Source organism: Somniosus microcephalus, chromosome 3 (assembly GCF_052327205.1).
Source record: "Somniosus microcephalus isolate GS21.2 chromosome 3, FLI_Smic_1.0, whole genome shotgun sequence".
NCBI classification, from domain to species: Eukaryota; Metazoa; Chordata; class Chondrichthyes; order Squaliformes; family Somniosidae; genus Somniosus; species Somniosus microcephalus.
The window spans coordinates 354,307,177-354,331,777 of record NC_140989.1 but is presented as its reverse complement, the minus strand read 5'-3'; the positions used below and the strand labels follow the sequence as shown (position 1 = coordinate 354,331,777).

The window sequence follows — 24,601 nt, the reverse complement described above, 5'->3', positions numbered from 1 at the left end:
GATGCGCACTCGAAATGGCCTGAGGTCATCAAAATGTCCTCCACCACCACGGAGAAAACTATTGCAGTCCTACGGACCATTTTTGCCAGGAATGGCTTGCCAGAACAGATTTGCTCCGACAACGGACCACAGTTTGTGTCCAAAGAGTTCCGGAGGTTCTTGAAAAAGAATGGGGTAAGGCATTACACATCCGCCCCGTATCATCCAGCCACAAATGGATTGGCTGAGAGGTTCGTACAAATCTTTAAGAAGGCAATAAAGGCTATGTATAATGACAACATTCCGCTGCAGCACAAGGTGGACAATTTCCTGTTCGCCTACCGGAATGCGACACATGCAGTCACCAACCAGGCCCCGGCCATGATGTTCTTTAACCGAAGGTTAAGATCTCGCCTGGATTTGCTCAGACCAAATGTACGAAGAGATGTTGAGTAAGCAATTCCAGTACATCCATGAGAAGCCAACAAGGAGCTTCAATGTAGGGCAACCAGTCTTGGCCCGCGACTACCGAACAGAAAAATGGCAGCCAGGAACGATATGCACACGGCAGGGCCCACTAATGTACACAGTGGACATTGGGGAGAGCATCGTGAGACGCCATGCTGACCAGATCCTAGAGTCACAGGAACAAGTCAACCCCATGCCTCGCCCATACGTACCTGGTGATGAACCCGACGTACAGGCCGCATCTACCCCAGAAACAGTAGCATCGGAAGCTGATGAACCAACCGACGACAGGGGGCCAGAATCGCCTCTGCACCAAGAGCAAGACACTCGGGAAAGGCGCTATCCAGAAAGGATCAGGAAGCCTCCCCAAAGACTGAATATATAAATAGACTATTTTCAGCTAATGTTGCATGTTAAAAGTGTTAATTGTAATTAGTATGATATTTAATTGTTAAATGAGTGTTATGGTACTGTTAATCTAAAAGGGGAGGAATTGTAATGTATATACCTTTAAGGGGGGAACTATCTTTTACAGCTCATGTGTACTGCAGTACCGGCAGTGACCACACCTGTATATAACACTGAGTAGTAATCTGTACAGATCAGTTCCAGCGTGAGCCACGTTGAGTAAACACCTGTTGTACCGTTCTCCTGCAGTCTGTGTCTTATACACAGACACAACAATTCAGCCAACAGGTCATTGCTGGTGTTTATTTAATTTGAATGACTGGATATTGAAATTTTCTAGCAAAATGTCTTTGAATCAACGGTAAAGTGTAGATAAGAATCTGGGGAATGCACAATTCAGTTGGAAAAAGAAATCGTGTTTCCAAAGTAGCTGTTCAAAAAGTTTACTGATTATACCTTCTGCTTTACCATAGTTTTTTGTACAGAAGTCTTAAGATGTCACCGCTATAGTATTGCTGGTGTGCCTTCAAGTCCTGGGTTTTTCTTTTCCAGAGAGAGCAATTGCAAGGCATGAAGTCAGAGAAATTGAACAGCGCCACACAATGGACAACCCAAGGCAGGACCAAGGAGGGGATGAGGTGGATGACATAATCATCCTTTACAATCGTGTACCTAAAACTGCCAGCACTTCTTTCACAAACATTGCTTACGACCTGTGTGCAAAAAACAAGTACCATGTCCTGCATATCAACACAACCAAAAATAACCCTGTGATGTCTTTGCAAGATCAAGTAAGTCCTATTTCTCTTGCTAAATGTGTATTGCATTCATTCTTATTTTAGGAGTATATCTAGAATGAAACCTATATTTTGGTTACTTATTCATAAAGGTGTATGAAACTACGTACCTTGGAGTGACGGTTCCATAAAGTCTTTCCCAAAAGATGGTGTATAGAGATTTTATTGGCCCAGAAATTCGGGTCGGGGGCTTCCCGCGGGTGCAAGCCCCCGACCTGCACTTACCTTGTGCGCCGGCAGTTGAGCTGTCGGGCCCCGTGGAATTCTGATCCGGGGCCTGGTCCAGCTGCCGGCGCGCAGTGCTTGCGTATCCCAGGGGCGCAGTTAGTTCGAAGCATCCCCTGGGATCATGTGGGCCATGGGCAGCCAATCGGAGCAGGGAAAAGCCCATTCATAAGTCTGACAGGAAGAGCTGTCAAGACTTATAAATACTACGGCCCCAAAATAGCACTAAACATTCAAATAAAAAAAAAATTTAAATCACATTTTTTAAATAAACTATAAATTACATGAAATAACTTTTAAACAATAATTTAAATTTTTGAAAAAAATAATTTTATATTCTAACTGGGCTAAAAATAAACTTACCTTGCTTTAAAGTATTTAAAAATAATAAACCTGTGGAAAACATTTTTTAATTTTAATTAATTCACCACTTACCTTGTAAAAAGCAGGCCTTACGCAGGAAACCGGCACTTCCATCGGGCCTACGGGTGAGTACCCCGTGCGTACTCACCCGTGGAGACCCGAATTTCTGGGCCATTATATTTTAACTGATTATGGGACAGGACCACACAACTGTTTATCATCTGGAAAATGTCACATTGTACAGTACTGCATTTCACTTTGTCTACTTCACAACTAAGTTAATCGGAATTGAGGATTGGCCAGTGCAAAAATTGACAGCTCTCATTAACATCTACAAGTTAATTTTTCATTTGCATTAATAATTATTTAAAAATTGGGACATAGGCAAGGGCTGCAGTTGTGATACTTAGACTATTACTCTCTCGCCAATTTTGGTGCCAGTCTAAGTGTTAGTAGCAGTCAATTGAAAGCAAGAGTTGTAATCCGATACAAGACAAATGAGAGCAATTCATCTCGATTTTACATAAGAGAGGTATGCACTCCACCTCTGCCAAAAAAGCCTGGCTGTAAATTGATACAACCTAGTACATCTACCTCTATTTGACAATCTGATTAGTAGTCTAGGAATGAGCTACAGTCAGGATTTTAAATTCCCAGCTATATATACCACATTCACTTCATTATGATTTCTTATTGCATTTTATGTATTTTTTTCTTTACCAGTGTCCCCATCAACCCAATAAAGAATTAAGATTGATTGGAAAAGCTTTACATTCAGAACAAGTATGATTTACATGTATAACCTAATTCATAAAAGTATAATCTTGTGTTGTTTCAGGCAAGATTTGTAAAAAATGTTACTACATGGAAAGAAATGAAGCCAGGATTTTATCATGGGCATGTAGCGTATCTGGACTTCACAAAGTAAGTGACTCACTTCACCGGACTTGGTTCTTTGGGCCAGGGGCACTACATTATCTATAAATTCAATGTTGCAGTTGTCCTGTGACTAAACACTGGCATAATAAAATACAATGCGAGCTAATTGTTTACACTGAATAGAGCTGTGTTTTGTTTTGCTACACTGCAGAAATTACTGTAAATTTATCAAAGGAAAGAGTTACGGAACCTGGTCAGCATCTTTGTTTTCCAGAAAGATACCCTGCTCATTAATGCTGTAAGAATGACAACTTGATAACAAAAATGCATGAGCACATATAAGCATTATTCTGTGCAGTAGCCCGAATAGAAGAGAGAATATATATGTGCCAGTTGCCCTCTGGTGGGTAATATTATATTCACCTTGCTCACAACTCAGCTTCTGAATACTGTCTCTGGATGCTAATATTTGAAGATCAGTTATGAGTTTGTGTGCATTCTATCTGTAAATGGTTTTGTTTTCCTGCAACAACAGTCAGTGTAAAAATGTAGTAATCTTGGCTGCAATGATATTTATAAACAATATAAAAACATGCTTGATGAGTGTCCCCCCCCCCCCCCCCCCAAATTATAAGTACTGCAAATCAAATTTGGAGTTCTGGTTAATAGGAGGCCAGGCCATATTTAGAATTCATTCTTTAGCAATTTAGCACAGAGTAATCCAAGCACTTGTAGGTATCTGTACTAATCTATAGTGCACAGTAGCAGCTCAGACAGTGTGTAGCACATGTGTACAATATTTCACACAGTTGTTGGGTTATTTACAGTACATCATTAGAAGTCTATTTTAGAATGTAATATTGATGAAGAACTTCAATTATTTTTATGCTTTTAGTACTGTTTATGTTTCTTGGATATTTTCAAGGATGTTGATTCTTTTGTCCCTGCATTCCCCAACCCCTACCCTCCCAAAAAAAGCTTAAATTAGCTTAATTTTATTCCTATGCCTTTGGTAAAGTAGCTTGAACCAACTGAGAAAAGTTTGCTGAAATGTTCAACCCATTACAGGGTAGTTGATTATATCATTTTTATTTCTGGTCATGGATTGGCCATTGGCATGCTTGCCATTCCAGCGTTGACAGAACTATAGAAAATTGCCAGTGCATTGTAAAAAAAAAAAAGAACTCTGAGCATCATGCTGGTCTTGCTTTCTCATCCCAGACGTCTTGCACCTTTTGAGTTTAGTCTGCATAGGTGTACAGGATGTGGCATGGCAGATTTTTTTTTCCTGAGCAATTAATTGGACTTTAAGCTAATGGGACCATGTGGTATGCTTCTTGTCTGAGTGCCTGGATCACGGTGTCACATTCATTGAATCATGTTTGTCTCAGATCATCATACTGATAATGCAGTCATCATATGCATACTGCCACTTGAGGTATTTCCATAGTCATTAGATAGCTGTACTTTTTAGGAGACTTTCAAGTAGATTGGCCAAGTTGAAGTGAATGGAAGAACCAAATCTTCGATTGCAGACTTGGCAATTGAGAGGAATGTGTAGCCAATCTTGATTTCATTTAGTTGCATCTGCTCTCGCTCAAAGCTGCATTGTCAATCTCTGTTGTCCAGTTTAATGGGACTGCCCTTGCTTGGTTCTGCTCTTACCTATCCAATCATGGCCAGAGCATCTCCAGCAATGACTGCTCTTCCTACCCTGCACTCTGGAGTCACCCAACGATCTATGCTCGGCCCCCTCCTCCTTCCTCATCCACGTACAGCCCCTTTGCAGCATCATCTGAAGGCATAAGGTCAGGTTCCACATGTATGCCGATGACCTCTCCACCATCTATCTCTACCCTTCCAATGTCTCTGTTGTCAGACTGCTTGTTCAATATCCAGTCTTGGATGAGCTGCAATTTCCTCCAGTTAAACATTGGGAAGACCGAAGCCATCAACTTCAGCCCCTACCACAAACTCGCCACCGATTCCATCCCCCTCCCCAATCACTGTCTCTGATTGAACCAAATGGTTTGCAACCTTGGTTTCCTTTTTAACCCTGATCTGAATTTCCGACCTCGTATCCGCTCCATCACAAAGACCAGCTACATTCACCTCTGTAACATTGTCTGTCTTTGCCCCTGCCTCAGCATATCTGATGCCAAAACCCTCATCCATGCTTTTGTCACCTCCCAGACTCCACTATTCCAATGCTCTCCTGGGAAGGCCCCCTCCCCTCGACTCACCATAGATGTCAGCTCATCCAAAACTCTGCTTCCTGTATCCTATCTCATGCCAATTCCTGCTCGCCCATCAACCTTGTGCTCACTGACCTACCTCCCTTTCCACCTTTTGAGATGAATTTAAAACCCACTTCTATGTCAAAGCCTTTAGTCACCCTTCCTAATCTCGGCTTGATGTTGATTTTTGTCTGTTTATGCTTCTGTGAGTGCCTTGGATTGGTTTTTTTGCAAGTTGTTGTAGCATGCTAGTTCTCTTGAAATGAAGATGTGCTGTGCTGTAGATGATGGTTTACAGTTGCATGCCCAGAGGTATCCATATGTTCCATGTGGCAATGGTGAGTGGTGGTTGGACCTTTGAACATCACTTAATTCAGAATAACCTATTGCCTGTGGTATGCTAACTAGCTTGAGAGAAAAAAAGGACTGTGTTTAGGGCAGTTTTTCTATTTCCTTTCCTGTGTAGGATGAGTAGTATGATCCTAAAAAGCTGCTTAGTTACTCCCCTTTTTGCTAAGCCATGTCACTACTATAGTGCAACACTGAGTGACCAGAGATCGGGGTCACTTGTACCACAGAGGATTTTCAACTCGACTCCATTACTGAAAAAGGCTTCCAACTCCTACTGTTGAATATTGTACCACAATTGAAAAGATTTATGTTGGGTTACTGTTGCTCCAAAACTGCTATATCTGACGCATTTTGATCTATTGATGTAAGAAACTTAAAAAGATTTAAGAGGGTCTGGCTCAGTGAAAGCTCACTGATTTCTCTGTGACTGGATTAATGTCCAGAGTGCATTCCATAATGCCATTCTGCAGTGTGATTCTCGTCATGCAAATTAGCAGATAGGTGCTGTCTAATTTGTGAAGTCTGCAGCTGTAGTCTTCTAGCTTTAGGGAACAGACACTTCGTTTCTTGGTGGGGTTTGCTACCAGCCACTCGCGACTGGTTTAGGTGGTAGTCTGCTTTGTGACAATATAAGGGCTGCTGTTTACAAGAAGGTACTTAGAGCCACAGGATGAGAGCTGACATGCATGGAAACCGATGTAACCGAACGACCCGTAAGTAGTGAATGTAGCAGCCTCGACTGGGAGCTCCTGTTGCTCATGGGTGCTTATTTTGGTTCTAGCTAAGTCTAATTTATGTTAATGTGCCAGCCCTCCATGCCAATGATTGGAGTTTATGCTCGAGGCATTTGATTTGCAGACAATGCAGATCTTTACGCATGGTGTTGATGCATCCTAACTGTACTCTATTTCTTTTTCATTGATCGCATACTATGTGGTACAAACTTTCTTGGATACGTTCAGTAATATTGCAGCTAGTACCAAGTAAAACCTAGTAAGACCGCCTCTTGAAAGTGATCTTGTCTGCTCAAATCTTAGCCCATGGAAGCAATATTCTATCCCAATTCTTAGTATTAGCATGCCAAAAAATCTTTTCATTGATCGTCTGGATGTCTGATACATGCAGATGTTCCTTACAATATTTCCCAGTCTACAAACTGAGCTACTGAATAGTCCACACAGCTGGTAAGCTTCTGGTTGTGCAACCTGATGAAGCTACAACACAGGACTGCATGCATGCTAAATGGCAAAAGCAGTATGCCGTAGACTGAGCTAAGCAATTCCATAACTATCAGATCAGAGCTCTGTAGCCCTGCCACATCCAGTCGTGAATGGGGGTAGACAATTAAGCAACTAACTAGGGGATGTTTATGGCGCCTCCTTCTCGTTAGATTAATGGAGCAGATTAATCCAAATTCTATAGGTTCGGATGCTAGAGATAAATCAGCTTGTTTTATTAATATCGCCAGAAAGTACAAGTGAGTATAAATCTATATACTTACAAGTAGGATATCCCGAGGGGAATCCGAACTACTAACTCAGTCTGGAATATCAAAGAACTACTAAAAATGATACTGGGTATACATCTTGAACAGTTGCTAAGCATCATCAGATGACTTGCTCTCAACCTTTCAATTCGAAGCTTATAGAAACATACATAGAAACATAGAAGATAGGAGCAGGAATAGGCCATTCGGCCCCTCGAGCCTGCTCCGCCATTCAATGAGATCATGGCTGATCATCCAAATTCAGTACCCTGTCCCTGCCTTCTCCCCATATCACTTGATCCCTTTAGCCTTAAGAAATATATCTAACTCCTTCTTGTATATATTTAATGAATTGGCCTCAACTGCCTTCTGTGGTAGAGAATTCCACAGGTTCACCACTCTTTGGGTGAAGAACTTCCTCCTCATCTCTGTCCTAAATGGCTTACCCCTTATCTTTAGACTGTGACCCCGATTCTAGACTCCACGGCCATCGGGAACATCCTTCCTGCATCAAGTCTGCCTAGTCCTGTTAGAATTTTATAAATTTCAATGAGATCCCCCCTCATTCTTCTAAACTCCAGCGAGTATAAGCCCAATCGACCCAATCTCTCCTCATACGTCATTCCTGCCATCCCAGGTATCAGTCTGGTGAATCTTCGCTGCACTCTCTCCATGGCAAGAACATCCTTCCTCAGATAAGGTGACCAAAACGGCACACAATACTCAAGATGTGGTCTCACCAAGGCCCTGTACAACTGCAGCAAGACATCCTTGTTCCTGTACTCGAACCCTCTCACTACGAAGGCCAACATACCATTTGCCTTCTTAACCGCCTGCTGCACCTTCAGCGACTGGTGCACAAGGACACCCAGGTCTCGTTGCACTTCCCCTTCTCCCAATATATTGCCGTTCAGATAATAATCTGCCTTCCTGTTTTTGCCGCCAAAGTGGATAACCTCGCATTTATCCTCATTATACTGCATCTGCCATGCATCTGCCCAATCGCCCAACCTGTCCAAATCATACTGGAGTTTCTCGGCATCCTCCTCACAGCACACACGCCTACCCAGCTTTGTGTCGTCTGCAAACTTGGAGATATTACATCTAGTTCCCTCGTCTAGATCATTAATATATATTGTGAATAGCTGGGGTCCAAGGACTGATCCCTGCGGCACCCCACTAGTCACTGCCTGCCACTCGGAAAAAGACCCGTTTATTCCAACTCTTTGCTTCCTGTCTGCCAACCAGTTCTCTGTCCAAGACAGTACCTTACCCCCAATCCCATGTGCTTTAACTTTACATGCTAATCTCTTATGCGGGACCTTATCGAAGCTTATTGTCATGCGATCTATACAACTGCATCAGCAGGTGGCAATGTTGCACCACATATACTTAATTGTGGCTGGAATGTAAAAACTTCATTTCTTATCAATAAGATAACTTGAGGTAATCAATAAGATAATTTTGCATGGTTTTAAACATTCACACTCTTTCCAGGATAATACCACCTTAACTTACATGTTGTCTGCAGACTAACAATAATTATTTAAACAGATCCTTTGATGCTTCTTAATTTGCGTTAAACCGACAACACATCTTGCTTACTTTGCTTTGGCCTACAGAATGACAACAACCTAACCTAAACCATGTGTTAGCCTATATCACAAATTCATAATATACAGATATTAGTACTGACTCCTGCGTTATTAAGCTATTTTCCATATTTCACACCATACATTCTAAATCTTCTAGCGAATCATGCTCAATATATTTTTCTGCACTTCGTTTACTGTAGCCCTCTATGCTAACCATCCGTAATGCCTTTACCTTAGCCGAGATAGTAACCTATTATAGTATGCCCTATGCTGCAATCCTCATCCACAACGATGGTGGTGCCCAGCACGTGAGAGAGGGCTGAAGCGTTTGCAGCCATCTTCAGCTGGAAGCGCTGCGTGGGAGATTCTTCTTGGCCTCCTCCTGTGGTCCCCACACTCAACTCTGACAAGAACTGAATTCCAGAAGTGAGGTGAGAGTGACTGCCCTTCACATCAAGGCAGCCTTCGACCGAATGTGGCACAGAGGAGAGCCCTAGTAAAACTGAAGTCAGTGGGGATCGGCGAAATATCTCCAGTGACTGGAGTTGTACCTGGCCCAAAGGAAGATGGAGACCAAATATCTTGGTCCCAGGTCATCGCTGCAGGAGTTCCTCGGGGCAGAATCCTAGGCCCAACTATCTTCAGCTGCTTCATCAATGACCTTCCCTCCATCCTAAAGTCTGAAGTGGGGCTGTCCACTGATGATTGCAAGTGTTCAGCTCCATTCGCAATTCTGCAGGTAACAAAGTAATCGAGGCCCACATGCAGCAAGATCTGGATAGCATCCAGACTTGGGCTGATGTGCGGCGTAAATGTTACTTGCCAGATAAGTGCCAGGTAGTGAGCATCTCCAACAAGAAAGAGTCTAGCCATCTCCCTATGACATTCAATGGCATTACCATCACCGAGTCCCCCATACTGGGGGCACCATTGACCAGAAACTGAACTGGGCCTAATTGCTGTGGCTATTAGAACAGGTCAGAGGCCGAGTATTCTACAGCTGCAACCACACTCAAAATGCTCAACGCCATCCTGCTTGATTGATTGGCACTTCAGCATAGAATCATAGAAATGTACGGCACAGGGGGAGGGCATTAGGCCCCTCTTGTCTGTGCCGGCCAAAAAAGAGCTATCCAGCCTAATCTCACTTTCCAGCTCTCGGTCTGTAGCCCTGTAGGTTATGGCACTGCCACTAGCCTAAACATCGATGTACCGTGGCTGCAGTGTGTGCTATCTACATAATGCATTGCAGCAACTCACCAAGGTGTTGGCAGTACCTCCCAAACCCACCGAGAAGGGCAAATGAAGCAGGTGCATGGAAACACCAATGCCTCCAGGTTCCCCTCCAAATCACACACCATTCTAACTTGGTCATATATCACTGTTCCTTCATCGTCGCTGGGTCAAGTTTCTGGAATTCCCTACAGCATTGCGGGAGCACCTTCACCAGATGGCGTGCAGCAGTTCAAAAGAAGGACCACCACCACCTTCTCGAGATCAACTAGGGATGGGCAACAAATGCTGACCTTGCCAGCGATGCCCACATACTGAGAATAAATTTGTTTTTAAAAAGTCATCCCTGGAGCACTGTGAACCTGCCTGGCTCAGGCATTAGCTTAGCCGGCTGGAGATGCTTGACTTGATTCTGACCTTCCATCATCAGGTCTGTCATCTTGGAGCCACCTTGGCCCCAAAGAGACTTCTCTTTAGGTTACTTTCTCCTTGCAGGATTTTTGTTCGTTGGTCAAGAGACAACTGAGAAATGCCCTTGCTCGGCTGACATCAGATGGTAGGAGCTCTTTGGGAGTAGCAGAACTAACCATAAAATGTACAAATGCATTGCCACCATATTTCTAACCAGGCACACACACCAAAGCAACTCCATGTTTGAATCCCACCAATCGGGTTTCCGCTCTGCCACAGTACTGAAACGGCTCTCGTCAAAGTCACAAATGACATCCTTTGTGACTATGACGAAGTAAACTATCCCTCCATGTCCTTCTTGACTTGTCTGCAGCCTTTGACACAGTTGACCACTCCATCATTCTCCAACGCATCTCCACCATTGTCTGGGACTGCACTCGCTTGGTTCCATTCTTATCTATCTAATCGTAGCCAGAGAATCACCTGCAACGGCTTCTCTTCCCGCTCCCGCATCGTTACCTCAGGTGTCCCCCAAGGATCTATCCTTGTCCCCCTCCTATTTCTCATTTACATGCTGCTCCTTGGCGACATCATCTGAAAACGCAGCATCAGTTTCCACATGTATGCTGATGACACCCAGCTCTACCTCAACACCACTTCTCTCGACCCGTCCACAGTCTCAATTGTCAGACTGCTTGAACGACAAGCAGAAATTTTCTCCAATTAAATACTGCGAAGACCGAAGCGATTGTTTCGGTCCCCGCCACAAACTCCGTTCCCTAGCCACTGACCCCATCCCTCTCCCTAACCTCTGTCTGAGGCTGAACCGCACTGTTCGCAACCTTGGTGTCATATTTGATCCTGAAATGAGCTTCCGACAACACATCTGCGCCATAACTAAGACCGCCTATTTCCACTTACGTAATATCGCCCGTCTCAGCCCTTGCCTCCACTGCTGAAACCCTCATTCATGCCTTTGTTACCTCTAGACTTGACTATTCCAATGCACTCCTGGCTGGCCTCCCACATTCTACCCTACGTAAACTTGAGGTCATCCAAAACTCGGCTGTCGTGTCCTAACTCGCACCAAGTCCCTCTCACCCATCACCCCTGTGCTCGCTGACCTACATTGGCTCCTGGTTAAGCAATGCCTCTATTTCAAATTTCTCAGCCTTGTTTTCAAATCCTTCCATGGCCTCGCCCCTCCCTATCTCTGTAATCTCCTTCAGCCCCACAACCCCCCGAGATATCTGCGCTCCTCTAATTCTGCCCTCTTGAGCATCCCTGATTATAATCGCTCAACCTTTGGTGGCCGTGCCTTCTGTTGCCTAGGCCCTAAGCTCTGGAATTCCCTACCTAAACCTCTCCGCTTCTCTACCCCTCTTTCCTCCTTTAAGACACTCCTTAAAACCTACCTCTTTGACCAAGCTTTTGGTCACCTGCCCTAATTTCTCCTTATGTGGCTCGGTGTCACATTTTTTGTCTTATAACACTCCTGTGAAGCGCCTTGGGACGTTTTACTACGTTAAAGGCGCCATATAAATACAAGTTGTTGTTATTGATGAGTGGTGCCACTCACTAGAGATGTAGGGCTAAAAATTCGGTGGCGCCGCGTTTGGGGCGCCAAGCTCGCCTGGGCGCTGGAATTTGCGCTCCGGGCGGAGCCGCTTGCGCCTTCCCGATATTCAGTTGGAGCGCCCCAAGAGGGACTCGGGGCGCTGCTCGAGGCTCCCCACGTCCCGCTTGGGGCGCTCAAACTGAATATCGCAGCGCTACGTGCCGCAGCGCCACATGCTGCGGCACGGCGCGCTGCGGTACTGCAGGCCTTCCTCCCCTTCTTAAGGGGGAGGGGCCTGCACCAGCACGATCACCGATCGCGAGTGCCGGCAAAAGAGCCCGGCACCGAGGAGAAGTGCCGGGCTCTCGGGACACAGCCGGCACTGCCCGGGCGGGGCGGGGGGTGGGGTGGGGGATCAGGAGGCCGGCGCGAGGAGGTGCTGGCAGCCGGCCACTGGAAAAAATGGCCGCCCCGCACCTCCACCTTAATTTGCGCCAGTACCGCCACAGGTAGGCCCCGTGAACCGGTCGCGATTTGCGACCGGCGCTACGGGGGGGGGGGGTGGCGCGACCCAATATTGCGCTCGGGGTGCTAGCGGAGTGCTGCGCACACCGATGACATCATCGGTGGTGGCGCAGCGCTACAGGCTAACGCCGCCATTAGCGCCCCGCTAAATATTGCGGGAGGCGTGGCCAGTGGCGCTAAAGCCACTGAGTGCCCTCTTTAGGTGCTAACTGGTGGCGCAGCCCACCGAATTTCTAGGCCGTAGAGCTTTAGCAGCATCTGCTGACCTCTGCAACCAAATTATGATGGATACCGAACCCTGGATATGCAAGCATGAGTCCCCAGATCCAACTTTCAGAAAATGCCTTTAAGCTGCTCTGGTCCCAACTCCGTTTCTTCTTTAACTGTATTAGAGCTGCTTTCAGCACGGTGAAGGGACCAATGCAGGATAGTTTGTGATCATCGAATCATAGACATTGCATGGCACAGAAGGAGGCCATTTGGCCCATCGTGTCTGCACTGGTCGAAAAAGAGCTCTCCAGCCTAATCCCACTGTCCAGCTCTTGGTCCATAGCCTTGCAGTTTATGTCACCTCAAGTGCATATCCAAGTACTTTTTAAACGATGACGGTTTCTGCCTCGACCACCTTTTCAGGCAGTGAGTTCCAGACCCCCCACTGTCCTCTGGGGGAAAAAAGTTCTCCTCAACTCCCCTCTAACCCTTCTACCAATTACTTTAAATCTTTGCCCTCTGGCTATTGACCTCTCTGCTAATGGAAATAGGTGCTTCCTATCCACTCTATCTAGGCCCCTCATAATTTTATACACCTCAATAAAATCTCCCCTCCGCCTCCTCTGTTCCAAAGAAAACAACCCCAGCCTATCCAATCTTTCCTCATAGCTAAAATTCTCCAGCCCTGGCAACATCCTTGTAAATCTCCTCTGTACCTTCTCTAGTGCTATCACATCTTTCTTATAATGTGGTGACCAGAATTGTACACCGTACTCTAGCTGTGGCCTAACTAGTGTTTTATATAGTTCAAGCATAACCTTCCTGTTCTTGTATTCTGTGCCTCGACTAATAAAGGAAAGTACCCCGTATGCCTTCTTAACCGCCTTATCTACCTGTCCTGCTACCTTCAGGAATCTGTGGACATGCACTCCAAGGTCCCTCTGTTCCTCTACATTTCTCAGTATCCTATCATTTATTGTGTATTCCCTTGCATTGTTAGCCCTCCCCAAATGCATTACCTCACACTTATCCGGATTGAATTCCATTTGTTACTTTTCTGCCCACCTGACCAGTCCATTGATATCTTCCTGTAGTCTACAGCTTTCTTCCTCACTATCAATTACACGGCCAATTTTTGTATCATCTGCAAACTTCTAAATCATAGCTCCTACAATGAAGTCTAAGTCATTGATATATACCACAAAAAGCAAGTGACCTAGTACTGAGCCCTGCGGAATCGCACTGGAAACCGCTTTCCAGTCACAGAAACACCCATTGACCGTTGCCCTTTGCTTCCTGCCACTGAGCCAATTTTGGATCCAACTTGCCACTTTCCCTTGGATCCCATTGGCTTTTATTTTTTTGACCAACCTGCCATATGGGACTTTGCCAAAGGCCTTGCTAAAATCCATGTCGACCAAATCAAATGCCCCACCCTCATCGACTCCTTGTTACCTCCTCAAAAAATTCAGTCAAGTTAGTCAGACATGACCTTCCCATAACAAATCCATGCTGACCGTCCTTGATTAATCCATGACTTTCTAAATGATGGTTTATACTGTCCCTCAGAATTTTTTCCATTAATTTTCCCACCACCGAGTTTATAGGCTGACTGGCCTATAATTAATCGGTCTATCCCTTTCTCCCTTTTTAAACAATGGCACAGTTAGCAGTCCTCCGGCACCATACCTGGAGCCAGAGAGGATTAGAACATGATGGTCAGAGTCTCTGCTATTTCCTCCTTTGCCTCTCTTAACAGCCTGGGATACATTTCATCTGGGCCTAGTGATTTATCTACTTTCAAAGATGTTAAACCTCTTAATACTTCCTCTCTCTCTGTTTATCCCATCTAATATTTCACACTCCTCCTCCTTAATTGATATGCACCTATTTTGACATTCTAAATGTTCAAGTCCAGTGCTGCATCTAATGGTTACTCTTCACCAATTGCTTAATTAAGTCTTCAAGTGAAGGGCTTTGGCAAAAAAAAAATGCCTGCGATAAGACTGAATCCCCTTGCAGAGTACTCTGATGAGAGTCATTATAGTCCGGGCACTATCGACGACTGAACCCTTTCTCCCTGCAAACCTTTCCTCTTTTTGCCACAAATTGCCTGATAGCTTGGTGCTGTATCTCTTGCATGCACTTAAGAAACCCTTCAGTTTTATGCTTTGGAGTTCTGAATTGTGAAGCAGAACTGTTTGGACATGTATCTTATACAGCATAACTTAACCTGTAGTGGGACTTCACTGTCATTGAAGCAAGACGAAAGTACGGTTATAAATTTGGGTCTGCAGTCAATACCTTGTCAGAATCGGTGGTGTCAGTCACTCCCATAAGCGATTTGAGTTGATTCACATTACCCTATATCTACTTGCAGGATAGTATGACCCAGGGGTGTGTAACAGTAGTATCCCCTTGTGGCCTTTCGCAGATGTACATCTTCAATCTCTGAAGGGGGACCAAACAAACACTTGGTGAGAAGGTCATGTACAAATTGTTAAGCTGCTTTATTTCACCAGTGAGCGAACATAATAGAGTAACTGTTATGATCAAATTCGTTTTGGGTTCAATCAGTTCAACTTGACTTTGCACAGTAACACAAAATAATGAATGGGCTATGCTTCCCCACATCAGCGGGCTATCTGACTTGACTTAAACAAAGCAAGTTCTAACTCCTCTTTCCTGCGTTTTATTCTTCTGGCAGCCATTTGCTGCCTGACTGGCTCACAGCATTCTGTTTGAAATAAAAACTCTGCTTGACTGACTGTGTCTATATGTTTTATTTCTCGCTTTTCACAGCTAGGAAGGAAAAGCCTGCCAGACCACTTACCAAGCACTTTAACCGAGCGGGTGTGAGGTGTTTATTGATTACTGGGACAGTCTAATAAATTGCTTATTATTTGCACTTTGAGGAAACAACATGAAAACTAGCTAATTTGCATATTAACCACCTGGTGTCTCAGACCTCATTTCTTTTTAACTTGCATGTTTGCAATATGCTTTTAAAATACAATTAAAATAACTCGCATTTCAACTTCTTTCAATGGATAAATGATCAAAAGATCCCAAAACAAGAGAGTACCTTCCTCCACTCCTCCACAGACTAGATGCTGGAAGGATGTTCCTGATGGCGGGGAGTCCAGAACCAGGGGTCACAGTCTAAGGATAAGGGGTAAGCCATTTAGGACAGAAATGAGGAGGAATTTCTTCACCCAGAGAGTGGTGAACCTGTGGAATTCTCTACCACAGAAGGCAGTAGAGGCCAATTCATTAAATATATTCAAGAAGGAGTTGGATATATTTCTCAAGGCTAAAGGGATCAAGGGATATGGGGAGAAAGCAGGGACCGGGTACTGAATTTGGATGATCAGCCATGATCGCATTGAATGGCGGAGCAGGCTCGAGGGGCCGAATGGCCTACTCCTGCCCCTATCTTCTATGTTTCTATGTTTCCATGTGGTCCTGAAGGACTGTCCAGCCTAAAGTTTGCACCCACCAAGATCCCTAGGTACCAGTATGAATCAGCAGTAAGAGATGTCACTTGTATTGTCTAATTAATACCGTTGATATCTTGAGCCAATGTAGAGCTATAGTACTGCACTTTGAGGTACCTAGCTAGCACTATATCCCTCTGGTTAGCCCATTGTTCAAGATGGTGAGTAGAGTGCACAGGTCCCCCAGTGAGTCAGTCAACAACACCATACCAATGCAGCTCTTTCAGCCTGATGCACACTCCAAGGCCGTCCGTTACTACGCTACCCAACAAATCCTTGATGACGGTATCTAATGGGATGGGTGACGGTGAATAACCTTGCCTCAATCCTCTTCCAAGGGGAATAGGTTTAATAAGTCTCTCACCTATCCTTGATTGCCGGATAAAATACAAAATTTGGCTATGTATCTTGCAGCTGCTTCAGGAGAATCACCTGAGGCACTAGATCAAGAGCCTTGCAAAATTGATGAAAGCAATATAAATGTCAATGCAGCATAAATCTTAAAACTTTAAGGCTCATGGCACTAGGTTTAAATAGTACAACAATGTGTTAGTGCAAGCTTGTATTTTAATACCTTCAATCTAAAAGCTTCATGCCTTTCGAACATATTTCAGTGACAGCGCATATGCAAAATATACTAACACTGTATCTGATTAGTTCCATTCCCCTTCTCTTTCCCCATAGCCCTGCAAATTTTTCCCCTTTGAGTATTTATCCAATTCCCCTTTGAATGTCACTGTTGCATCTGCATCCATGACTCTTTCAGGCAGTGCATTCCAGATCACGACAACTGCTGTGTAATAAAATTCCTCCTCACCTTGCCTCTGGTTCTTTTCCCAATTACCTTCAACCTGTGTCCTTTGATTACCGACCCTTCTGCCACTGGAAGCAGTTTCCCCTTATTTACTCTATCAGTGCCCTTCATGATTTTGAACACCTCTGTTAAATCTCCCCTTAACCTTCTCTGCTCTAAGTAGCACAATCCCAGCTTCACGTAACTGAAGTCATGCATCCCTATTACCATTATAGAAGATCTCTGCTCCATCGCTAAGGCCTTGACATCCTTCCTGAAGTGTGGTGCCCAGGATTGGACACAATGAGGGTAACTTTAACCCCCCCAAAATGGGTGGGTTTGGTTCGGGTGGGAAGTAAAAATTTCAAACACGACCCCAACATGCCTCGAACCCGGCCACTGCCAGTTTTAACAGAGGTGGGGCGAGGGACACGTGACTAATCCACTTTCAGGGGCAAGTCGGGCATTGAAATCTTTTAAGGAGGCTGCGTGCCTCCATTTTTAACTTGTTTTGGCTGGGTTGCCCTGGCCTCGGGAAACCCAGCAGGTAAAAGGACACAAGAAGGGAAGTGCCTTTACAGCACTGCTTTTGGGCCAGGATTGTTTCCTCCCAGCATAACGAGCTAACCCTGTAAACCCACCTACCCTACCCGTCTCCAGACCACACTCTATCCACCCCGCCCCCACCACTAAACTTGCCTGATCCTCGGCTGCAGCTTTGTGCCGCAACCTTCCCTGCCTGACAGGCTTGGCAGACTGTCAATCAGGCTGGCTTTCGGGCGGGGCACCTGAGGGGACGAAAATCACATACACCCTGAAGTTAAAACTCCACGCCGTTCTGGGAAACCTGCATTTCTGTATTTTCTGACCATAACTCCTCCCCTGCTCCCATACCCCATCCCTGTAAATTTCAGGGCCAATACTTCTGTATTTTTCGTTTGTTAAAGATTGGCACACACAGCAGGATGGCAACCATGTTGACTGTCATGGGACTGAGAACAGTAAGTTTAAAGAAAAATCTCAGGATGTGGGCGTCACTGGCAAGGCTGGCAAATATTACCCATTCCTAGTTGCCCTGAGAAGGTGGTGGTGGGCTGCCTTCTTGAACTGCTGCAGTCTGTGTGGCGAAGATGCTACCACCATGCTGTTTGGTGGGGAGTGCCAGGATTTTGAGCCAACAACAATGAAGGAATGACGACATTGTCCAAGTCAGAATGGTGTGTGATTTGGAGGTGATGGTGTTCCTAAGCAGCTGCTGCTCCTATCGTAGGTGGTAGAGATCGTGAATTTGGGAGGTGCTGCTGAAGAAGTGTTGACTCGTTGCTGCAGGGTAGTAAGGTGACTGGGATTGAGTGGGGGCTGGCTGTCCAGGAGCTGGTGTATCATGAGCTGGTGAGGATTAACCTGGGATATTCGGACTGCGACCAGAAGAGATCGTGGAGCCTGGCATTTGGATGGAATGTGCAGAGGCGTTAAAGGATTGGGAGGGAGTACAAGCTCTGGGCTTAGGCGGAAGTTTTGGAGGGGGGAAATCTGTAGCTAGTACATGGAAGGATTTGGGGATGAGGGACTGGCAGCGCTTAGGAAATAAATAGTTTGTATTTATATAGCGCCTTTGACAAACTATGGACATCCAAAGAGCTTCACATTTTTGAAGTGTGGTCACTTTTGTAATATAGGGAAACACATCAGTCTAGGTCTCAAACAGCAATGAGATAAATGATTAGATCATTGATTAGAACTCCCTTTCTCTTCTTTGAATGGTGCCATGGGATCTTTAACATGCCACCTGAGAGGGCAGATGGGGCCTTGGTTTAACACCCCATCTGAAAGATGGCACCTCCCTCAGTATTGCACTGAAGTGTCAGCCTAGATTATGTGCTCAAGTCTGGAGTGGGGCTTGATCCCATGACCTTCTGACTCAGGTGAGAGTCTGGCCACTGAGATAAGGTGGACAAAAAAATGCACAATGATTTTATTAATGAACCTCAATTACAAGAAGTTTCATAAAGAAAACTAGCTCTGTAATTTAATGGAAGCCATTTATTTTGCCAATACATTCTGTTGCAACTGTATGCTGTGGATTGCAGAGTAATGAAATGTTTTGAGAGAGATATCCATAAAGGGTTTTGATTTTTTTTAAACTGAAGCAAGAACTCTTGTGTCTCTGTAGAATGTCCTTCATATGTACTTTTATTGCCACAGGCATCAATCACTTTGAAATCCGAAAATAATTTTTAGTATCCGATATTATAGGAGCAGATGTTTAGGGCCTGACAGTGTTTGGGGAGGAGGGTCATTACTGTGAGCGTTCATGAACGGGAGGGATAAGGTTTGACAATGGCCTGGGGCATGCCCTTTGAAGTCCTACTTCCTGAAATGCGCTGATATAAAATTTTATCTGCAACTCCTTTATTTGGAAGGTGAGTCCCTCTGTTGATGGAGGATGGGCAGTTTGGAAAGCAAATGGTTTTCCTTCACTCTTGAAGATGATGCACAACTGACAGCATTAAATGGTACTGTTAACAATAAAAGTTAATATTAAAATAGGTAAGGATATTGTTTTAGAAAAAATAAATAACCTTGAAATAATATCCACCCAAGTATCTTTAAAGAGATGGGACAGGCGCCATGCAAGTTCCTTGCCCATATCTTTAAAGCTCGCTGGTGTCAGGGACTGTTCCCTTAGAGTGTAAGGAAACGAATGCAGTTCGAATTTGTAAAAGGTGGGGTAAAGCAGAACCAGGTAACTGTAGGCCCATTAGCTTGATGTCAGTCATAGGGAACATGCACGAGGGAACCATTAGGAATGCAATATATGTCCACTTACACAGAGAAGGCCATATCAGGGACACCCAACACTACTTTTGGAAAAGAAGATTGTAGCTTACAATTTGATTGAATTTTTTGTGGAAGTTCCCAGATTAGTGGATGAGGTAGACATTGTCTACCTGGACTTTCAGATAGCTTTTGATAAGGTACCTCATAGACTTTTCTACAAGATAGAATCTTGTGAAATTAGTGGTAATCTGCTGCAGTGGATTGAGAATTGGCTGAATGCCCACTGGCAGAAAGTAATTGTCAATGGATTTGGATCTGGTTGGAGACCGGTTACCAGTGGTGTCCTGCAGGGATTGGTGTTACGATCCTTGTTATTTACTACTTTCATTAATGATCTAGACATAGTTGTTGGGAGAATAATCCGCAATACCAAAGTATGTGCGCGAGCTAGGACTGTCGGGGCTGCTTGAATACGACAAGCAGATCTAGATGTGCTGGGGATTGGGCCGGTGTTTGACAAATTATTTTTTATCTTAGAAAATTGTAGTGTCGTGCACGTGGGCAAGTCAAATGCTAAACATACATACACCTTACAAGGAAAGAGTTAAAACCAGTTACCGGCACCCGGCTACCGACCATAGAGCACATATACCAGAAACGCTGTTTACGGAGGTCACGGACCATCATCAAAGTCCCTACCCACCCCAGCCACAGTCTGTTTGCCCTCCTGCCATCTGGGAGACGCTACAGATGCATTCGCACCCGTACGACCAGATTTAGGAACAGCTTCTTTCCCAGGGCTGTCATCCTACTGAACTCCACAAATAAACTCTAAAGCCTGCACATCTGCCAATGCACTTTATTTTGGTTATGTTTATGTTAATGTATTACAAGCCAAATGTATGCTGAATGTTTAAATGTCTTAATCTAAATGTACAATCTCGGGAGCCGCAAGCCTACATTTCGTTGTACTGCACTTGTGCACTAACAATGACAATAAAAGTTGATTATGATTATGATTATGAAAGAAAGAGCTCTTGATGTTTTAGTGCATCAATCTCTAAAGGTCCATGACCAGTGTCGTGAAGCTATAGCTGAAGTGCACAGGGTTCTCTGGTGTGTTCACTATAAAACAAAGCACACCATTTGTCCTTTAATAGGACCCCAGTTAGGCCTCACTAAGAATACTGTGCCCAGTTTTGGTCTCATGGTGGGGAATATTGAGGCTTTAAAAAGGGTGCAGAGGAGGGCCACAAGATTAATTCCCAGTTTAAAACACCTTAGTTACCCAGATAGGTTCAACAAGCTAGATCTCAATACTTTAGTGAGACGTAGACTTAAGGGTGATTTGATCGAGATTTATAAAATAATGAAGGGACTAGATTGTGTTTATGTAGATCAATTATTGCAACTCAATAGGTTGGAGAATGTGGGGTTGCAGTTACAAGTTGTGTAAGGGCAGAACTAAGTTGGATGTTAGGTAGTTCTTTTCCCAGAAAATAGTGAACCTGTGGAACAGGTTGGTGGCTCATGCGGTGAATGGTGATTCGCTGTATTCCTGCAAGGGAGAGCTGGACCTGTTCCTGGCTGGGGCGGAGAGCACCTCGTACAATAGGTAGGTATCCTGTAACAAATTGTGGCCAATGTGATCTCCTGGACTAGTTCTGATTGCCTATGGGGGTCAGAGAGGAATTTTCCAGTTTTTTTGCTTTCCCCCCCCCCCCCAATGTGATGCACAAGGTATCACAATTGTATGGGACAGACTGAATGGAGCATGTTCGTCATTTTTGTATGTTCCTGTTTCTTCGAGCCCATCCCACACCATCTGCCTCACTTCCAATTCCAGAAGTGGATTTTTTTTAATAAGATTAATGATGGCTTTCTGCTGCTGTGGGCTGATAAAACTTTATACCTCAACATTTTAGTCATGTTATTCACTGCTGAATATGGTGGAGCGGAGTAGCTGCCAGGACCAGAGGACAGGCCTGGGGGAAGGGGAGTTGGAGGGAAAGACACAGAAGTTAAAACATGGAAGCAGGCTATTTAGCTAAACCGGCATGTTTTGGTGTTTATCCCCAATGCACTCTAATGCTAATCTCATGTGCCCATATTCCTTTAACCTTCTTTTCATCAACCGCCTATCTAATTTACTCTCTGCTTCAATCACTAACTCCAGTAGTGCATTCCACAGATGTCTGTAAAAATAACTTGTTCCTGCTCTCTGTTCTAAATCCCTTGCATTTAATCCTGTATCTATTTACTCTTGATCACCGGAAACAATCTATTTCTGTCTACCCTGTCCCATTCCTTCATAATTTTTAACACCTCTAACAAATCAGCCTATAATCACCTCTGTTTGAACAAAAACAACCCCAGTTTTTTAAGTCTTATTTATTTCCTAATACCAGGCTGCATCCTAGTGAATCTGTGCTGCGTCCTCTCTATTGCGTCAACATTCTTCCCATAGTTTGGAGTCCAAAACTGTACGCGTTACTCGAACGGTGGTTTTACTAAGCTATTATATCGATTCACCATGACCCATTGACATTTATTTTCTGTAGCTCTTAACACAAAACCCGGTATGGTAACGTAGTGGTTATGGTCCTGGATTAGCATCCCAGAAGTCGTGAAATTGTGGTTTAATATATCTGGTAATTTATGGGCTGATCATGAAAGCTGACAGATTGTTGTAAAGAACCAACTGATTCACTAATGATGTTCCCTTTAAGCCGTGCAGCTGCACAACGCTCTGGAGCTCCCGCTCAACCGGCTCACGGGCTCTTAAATGCTAAAATCATGCATGCGCAGATTTTTGAATGGGCTGTGCAACCCATTAAAGGAGCCACGCGACCCCCAAAAAATTAGAGGGAACATTGTTCATTAACGTCCTTCAGGGAAGGGACCTGCCATTGCTACTTGATCTGCCTTATATGTGACTTTAGTCTCATACTGCATGATTGCACTAACACTGAAGGCTGACACTTACCCACTTAAGGTGCTGCTTTTAATGTCTTGTGAAACTGGACTCCTAAATCCCTCTTTTTCCACATCATCCAACCTTCCCCTATTGTAAGTATAATTATTGCTCTTTTATTTAAACCAAAATGTATCACCTCACACTTCGTAACTTCGAATTCCATGATCAATTTTTTTTTTACCCATTCCAGTGTCCTTTGCTTTTCAGAATTATTTACTAAGACTCGTATTTTAGTGCCATCTACAAATGTTGACACCATTCCGTTTAGCCCTATATCTAAATCATTGACTTACACCGTGAACGGAACCGAATCCTTTGGAAAAGACGAACCACTTCCATCCATTTTGAGAAACTGCCCTTTAACTGTGCTTAAATCCTACTCTGTTTCCTCCTTTCTGAAGTTTTTAATCCAATTTGCTACCTGTTCCCTAATTTCCTACCCCATAATCTTCTCCAATAGCCTAATGTGGTACCTTGTCAAAGGCTTTCTGATAATCCATGTACACCACATCCACTGCATTTCCCTCATCCACCATATCTGTCACCTTGTCAAAGAACTCTTCCTGAAATCTGTGTTGGCTGTTTCTAATTATTTCTTCTTCATCTATAGTAATTTCATTTTTAAAGATGCCAATATGTTCCATCCAATGAATGTTAAACTAATCTGGGTTAGCTGTCTTTTTGAAAGAGTTATTAACTTGGCCACTCTCCAGTGCTTCTGCATGCCTTCACTCTGTGAAACCCTGAGATACAGAGGGTAATTTTAACTTAACTTGCTGAGTGTGAAACTCATGGGATTGGGTGGCACACCTGTTTTACACCCCACCCAATATTACTCTCCGTTGACTTCAATGGAGTGTAAAATCAGGCAGGGTGTAAAATCAGCATTGCACCCGATCCTGTCAGCTTCCCGATGGGTGGGTTAGGTTAAAATTGCCCCCATCATTTCTAAGGCCTCTGCTATTTCTTCTCCCATTTTCCTCAGGCTCCTTGGATGTTTTCCTGCGGGTTCTGACATTTTTGTGAACTAACTTCTCAAATACTTTTCTTTGATAATATCGTTCATCTTGTTTTTAACCAATTGAGGATTTGCTTCCACCCTGATATCCTTTTTTTAAACACTTTTGCAAAGTGCATGTTAAGTACTCCTAACGTTTTCTGTTTTTCTGGTTCACTAATATTCTTTAGGGAAGCAAACCTGCTGTCCTCCTCCTATACATGATTCCAGTCCCACACCAGCATGGTTGACTCTTAACCGCCACTCAGTTGTATCAAACCACACCACCTTCTCAAGGGCAACTAAGGATGGGAAATAAGTGGTGGCCTTGCTGGTGATGCTCAGTAACATTATTTGCCTATAAAAGTCTCAGTAAAGGAATGTAATTTTTTTTTAAAACAGTCAGTGTGAATTGTAGTGCAATCCACCTGGCCGCTGAAACACATTCTGGGTCAGCAACAGTTTAAATTCAGTCTGCTTGTAAATGTCTGGCTTCATTCCAGATGGAGTAATTCACAAGCAAGCCAAGTGGAAGTTGATCAATACTGTCCCTGTATATGGCTATAAAGCTGCTGAGACTAACTCTGTCTAGTTAACTTGGTAGCTTCTTTCACTCAAGAATGCAAAAATGATTTTAGGTTCCATTATTTTGTCATTTCACTACAAGATAGGCTACTATTTTTCAGTTGGTAATTATTGATTAGGACCAGTTTCTCAAAATAAACAAATTTGCTTCTAATTTGGATGCCATTTTTCAGCATGTAAAATTTCAAGGCTTATAATAATTTTTAAATGACCAGTTTTCACCCAAAAATAAAACTGCTCGAAGTA

The 24,601-nt window shown here is 44.0% G+C and overlaps 1 protein-coding gene across 14 annotated transcripts in view; it reads left to right on the top strand.

The window, feature by feature from the left end:
• LOC147122354 (heparan sulfate 2-O-sulfotransferase 1) overlaps nucleotides 1–24,601 on the top strand; it is a 299,256-nt gene that overhangs the window by 244,685 nt on the left and 29,970 nt on the right. For all 14 annotated transcript variants that reach the window (XM_085983417.1, XM_085983430.1, XM_085983425.1 and 11 more), the window contains 2 exons: nucleotides 1,408–1,646; nucleotides 3,079–3,164. In XM_085983417.1, coding sequence (XP_085839543.1) covers nucleotides 1,408–1,646; nucleotides 3,079–3,164 — 325 coding nt within the window. The remainder of the gene's footprint in view (nucleotides 1–1,407; nucleotides 1,647–3,078; nucleotides 3,165–24,601) is intronic.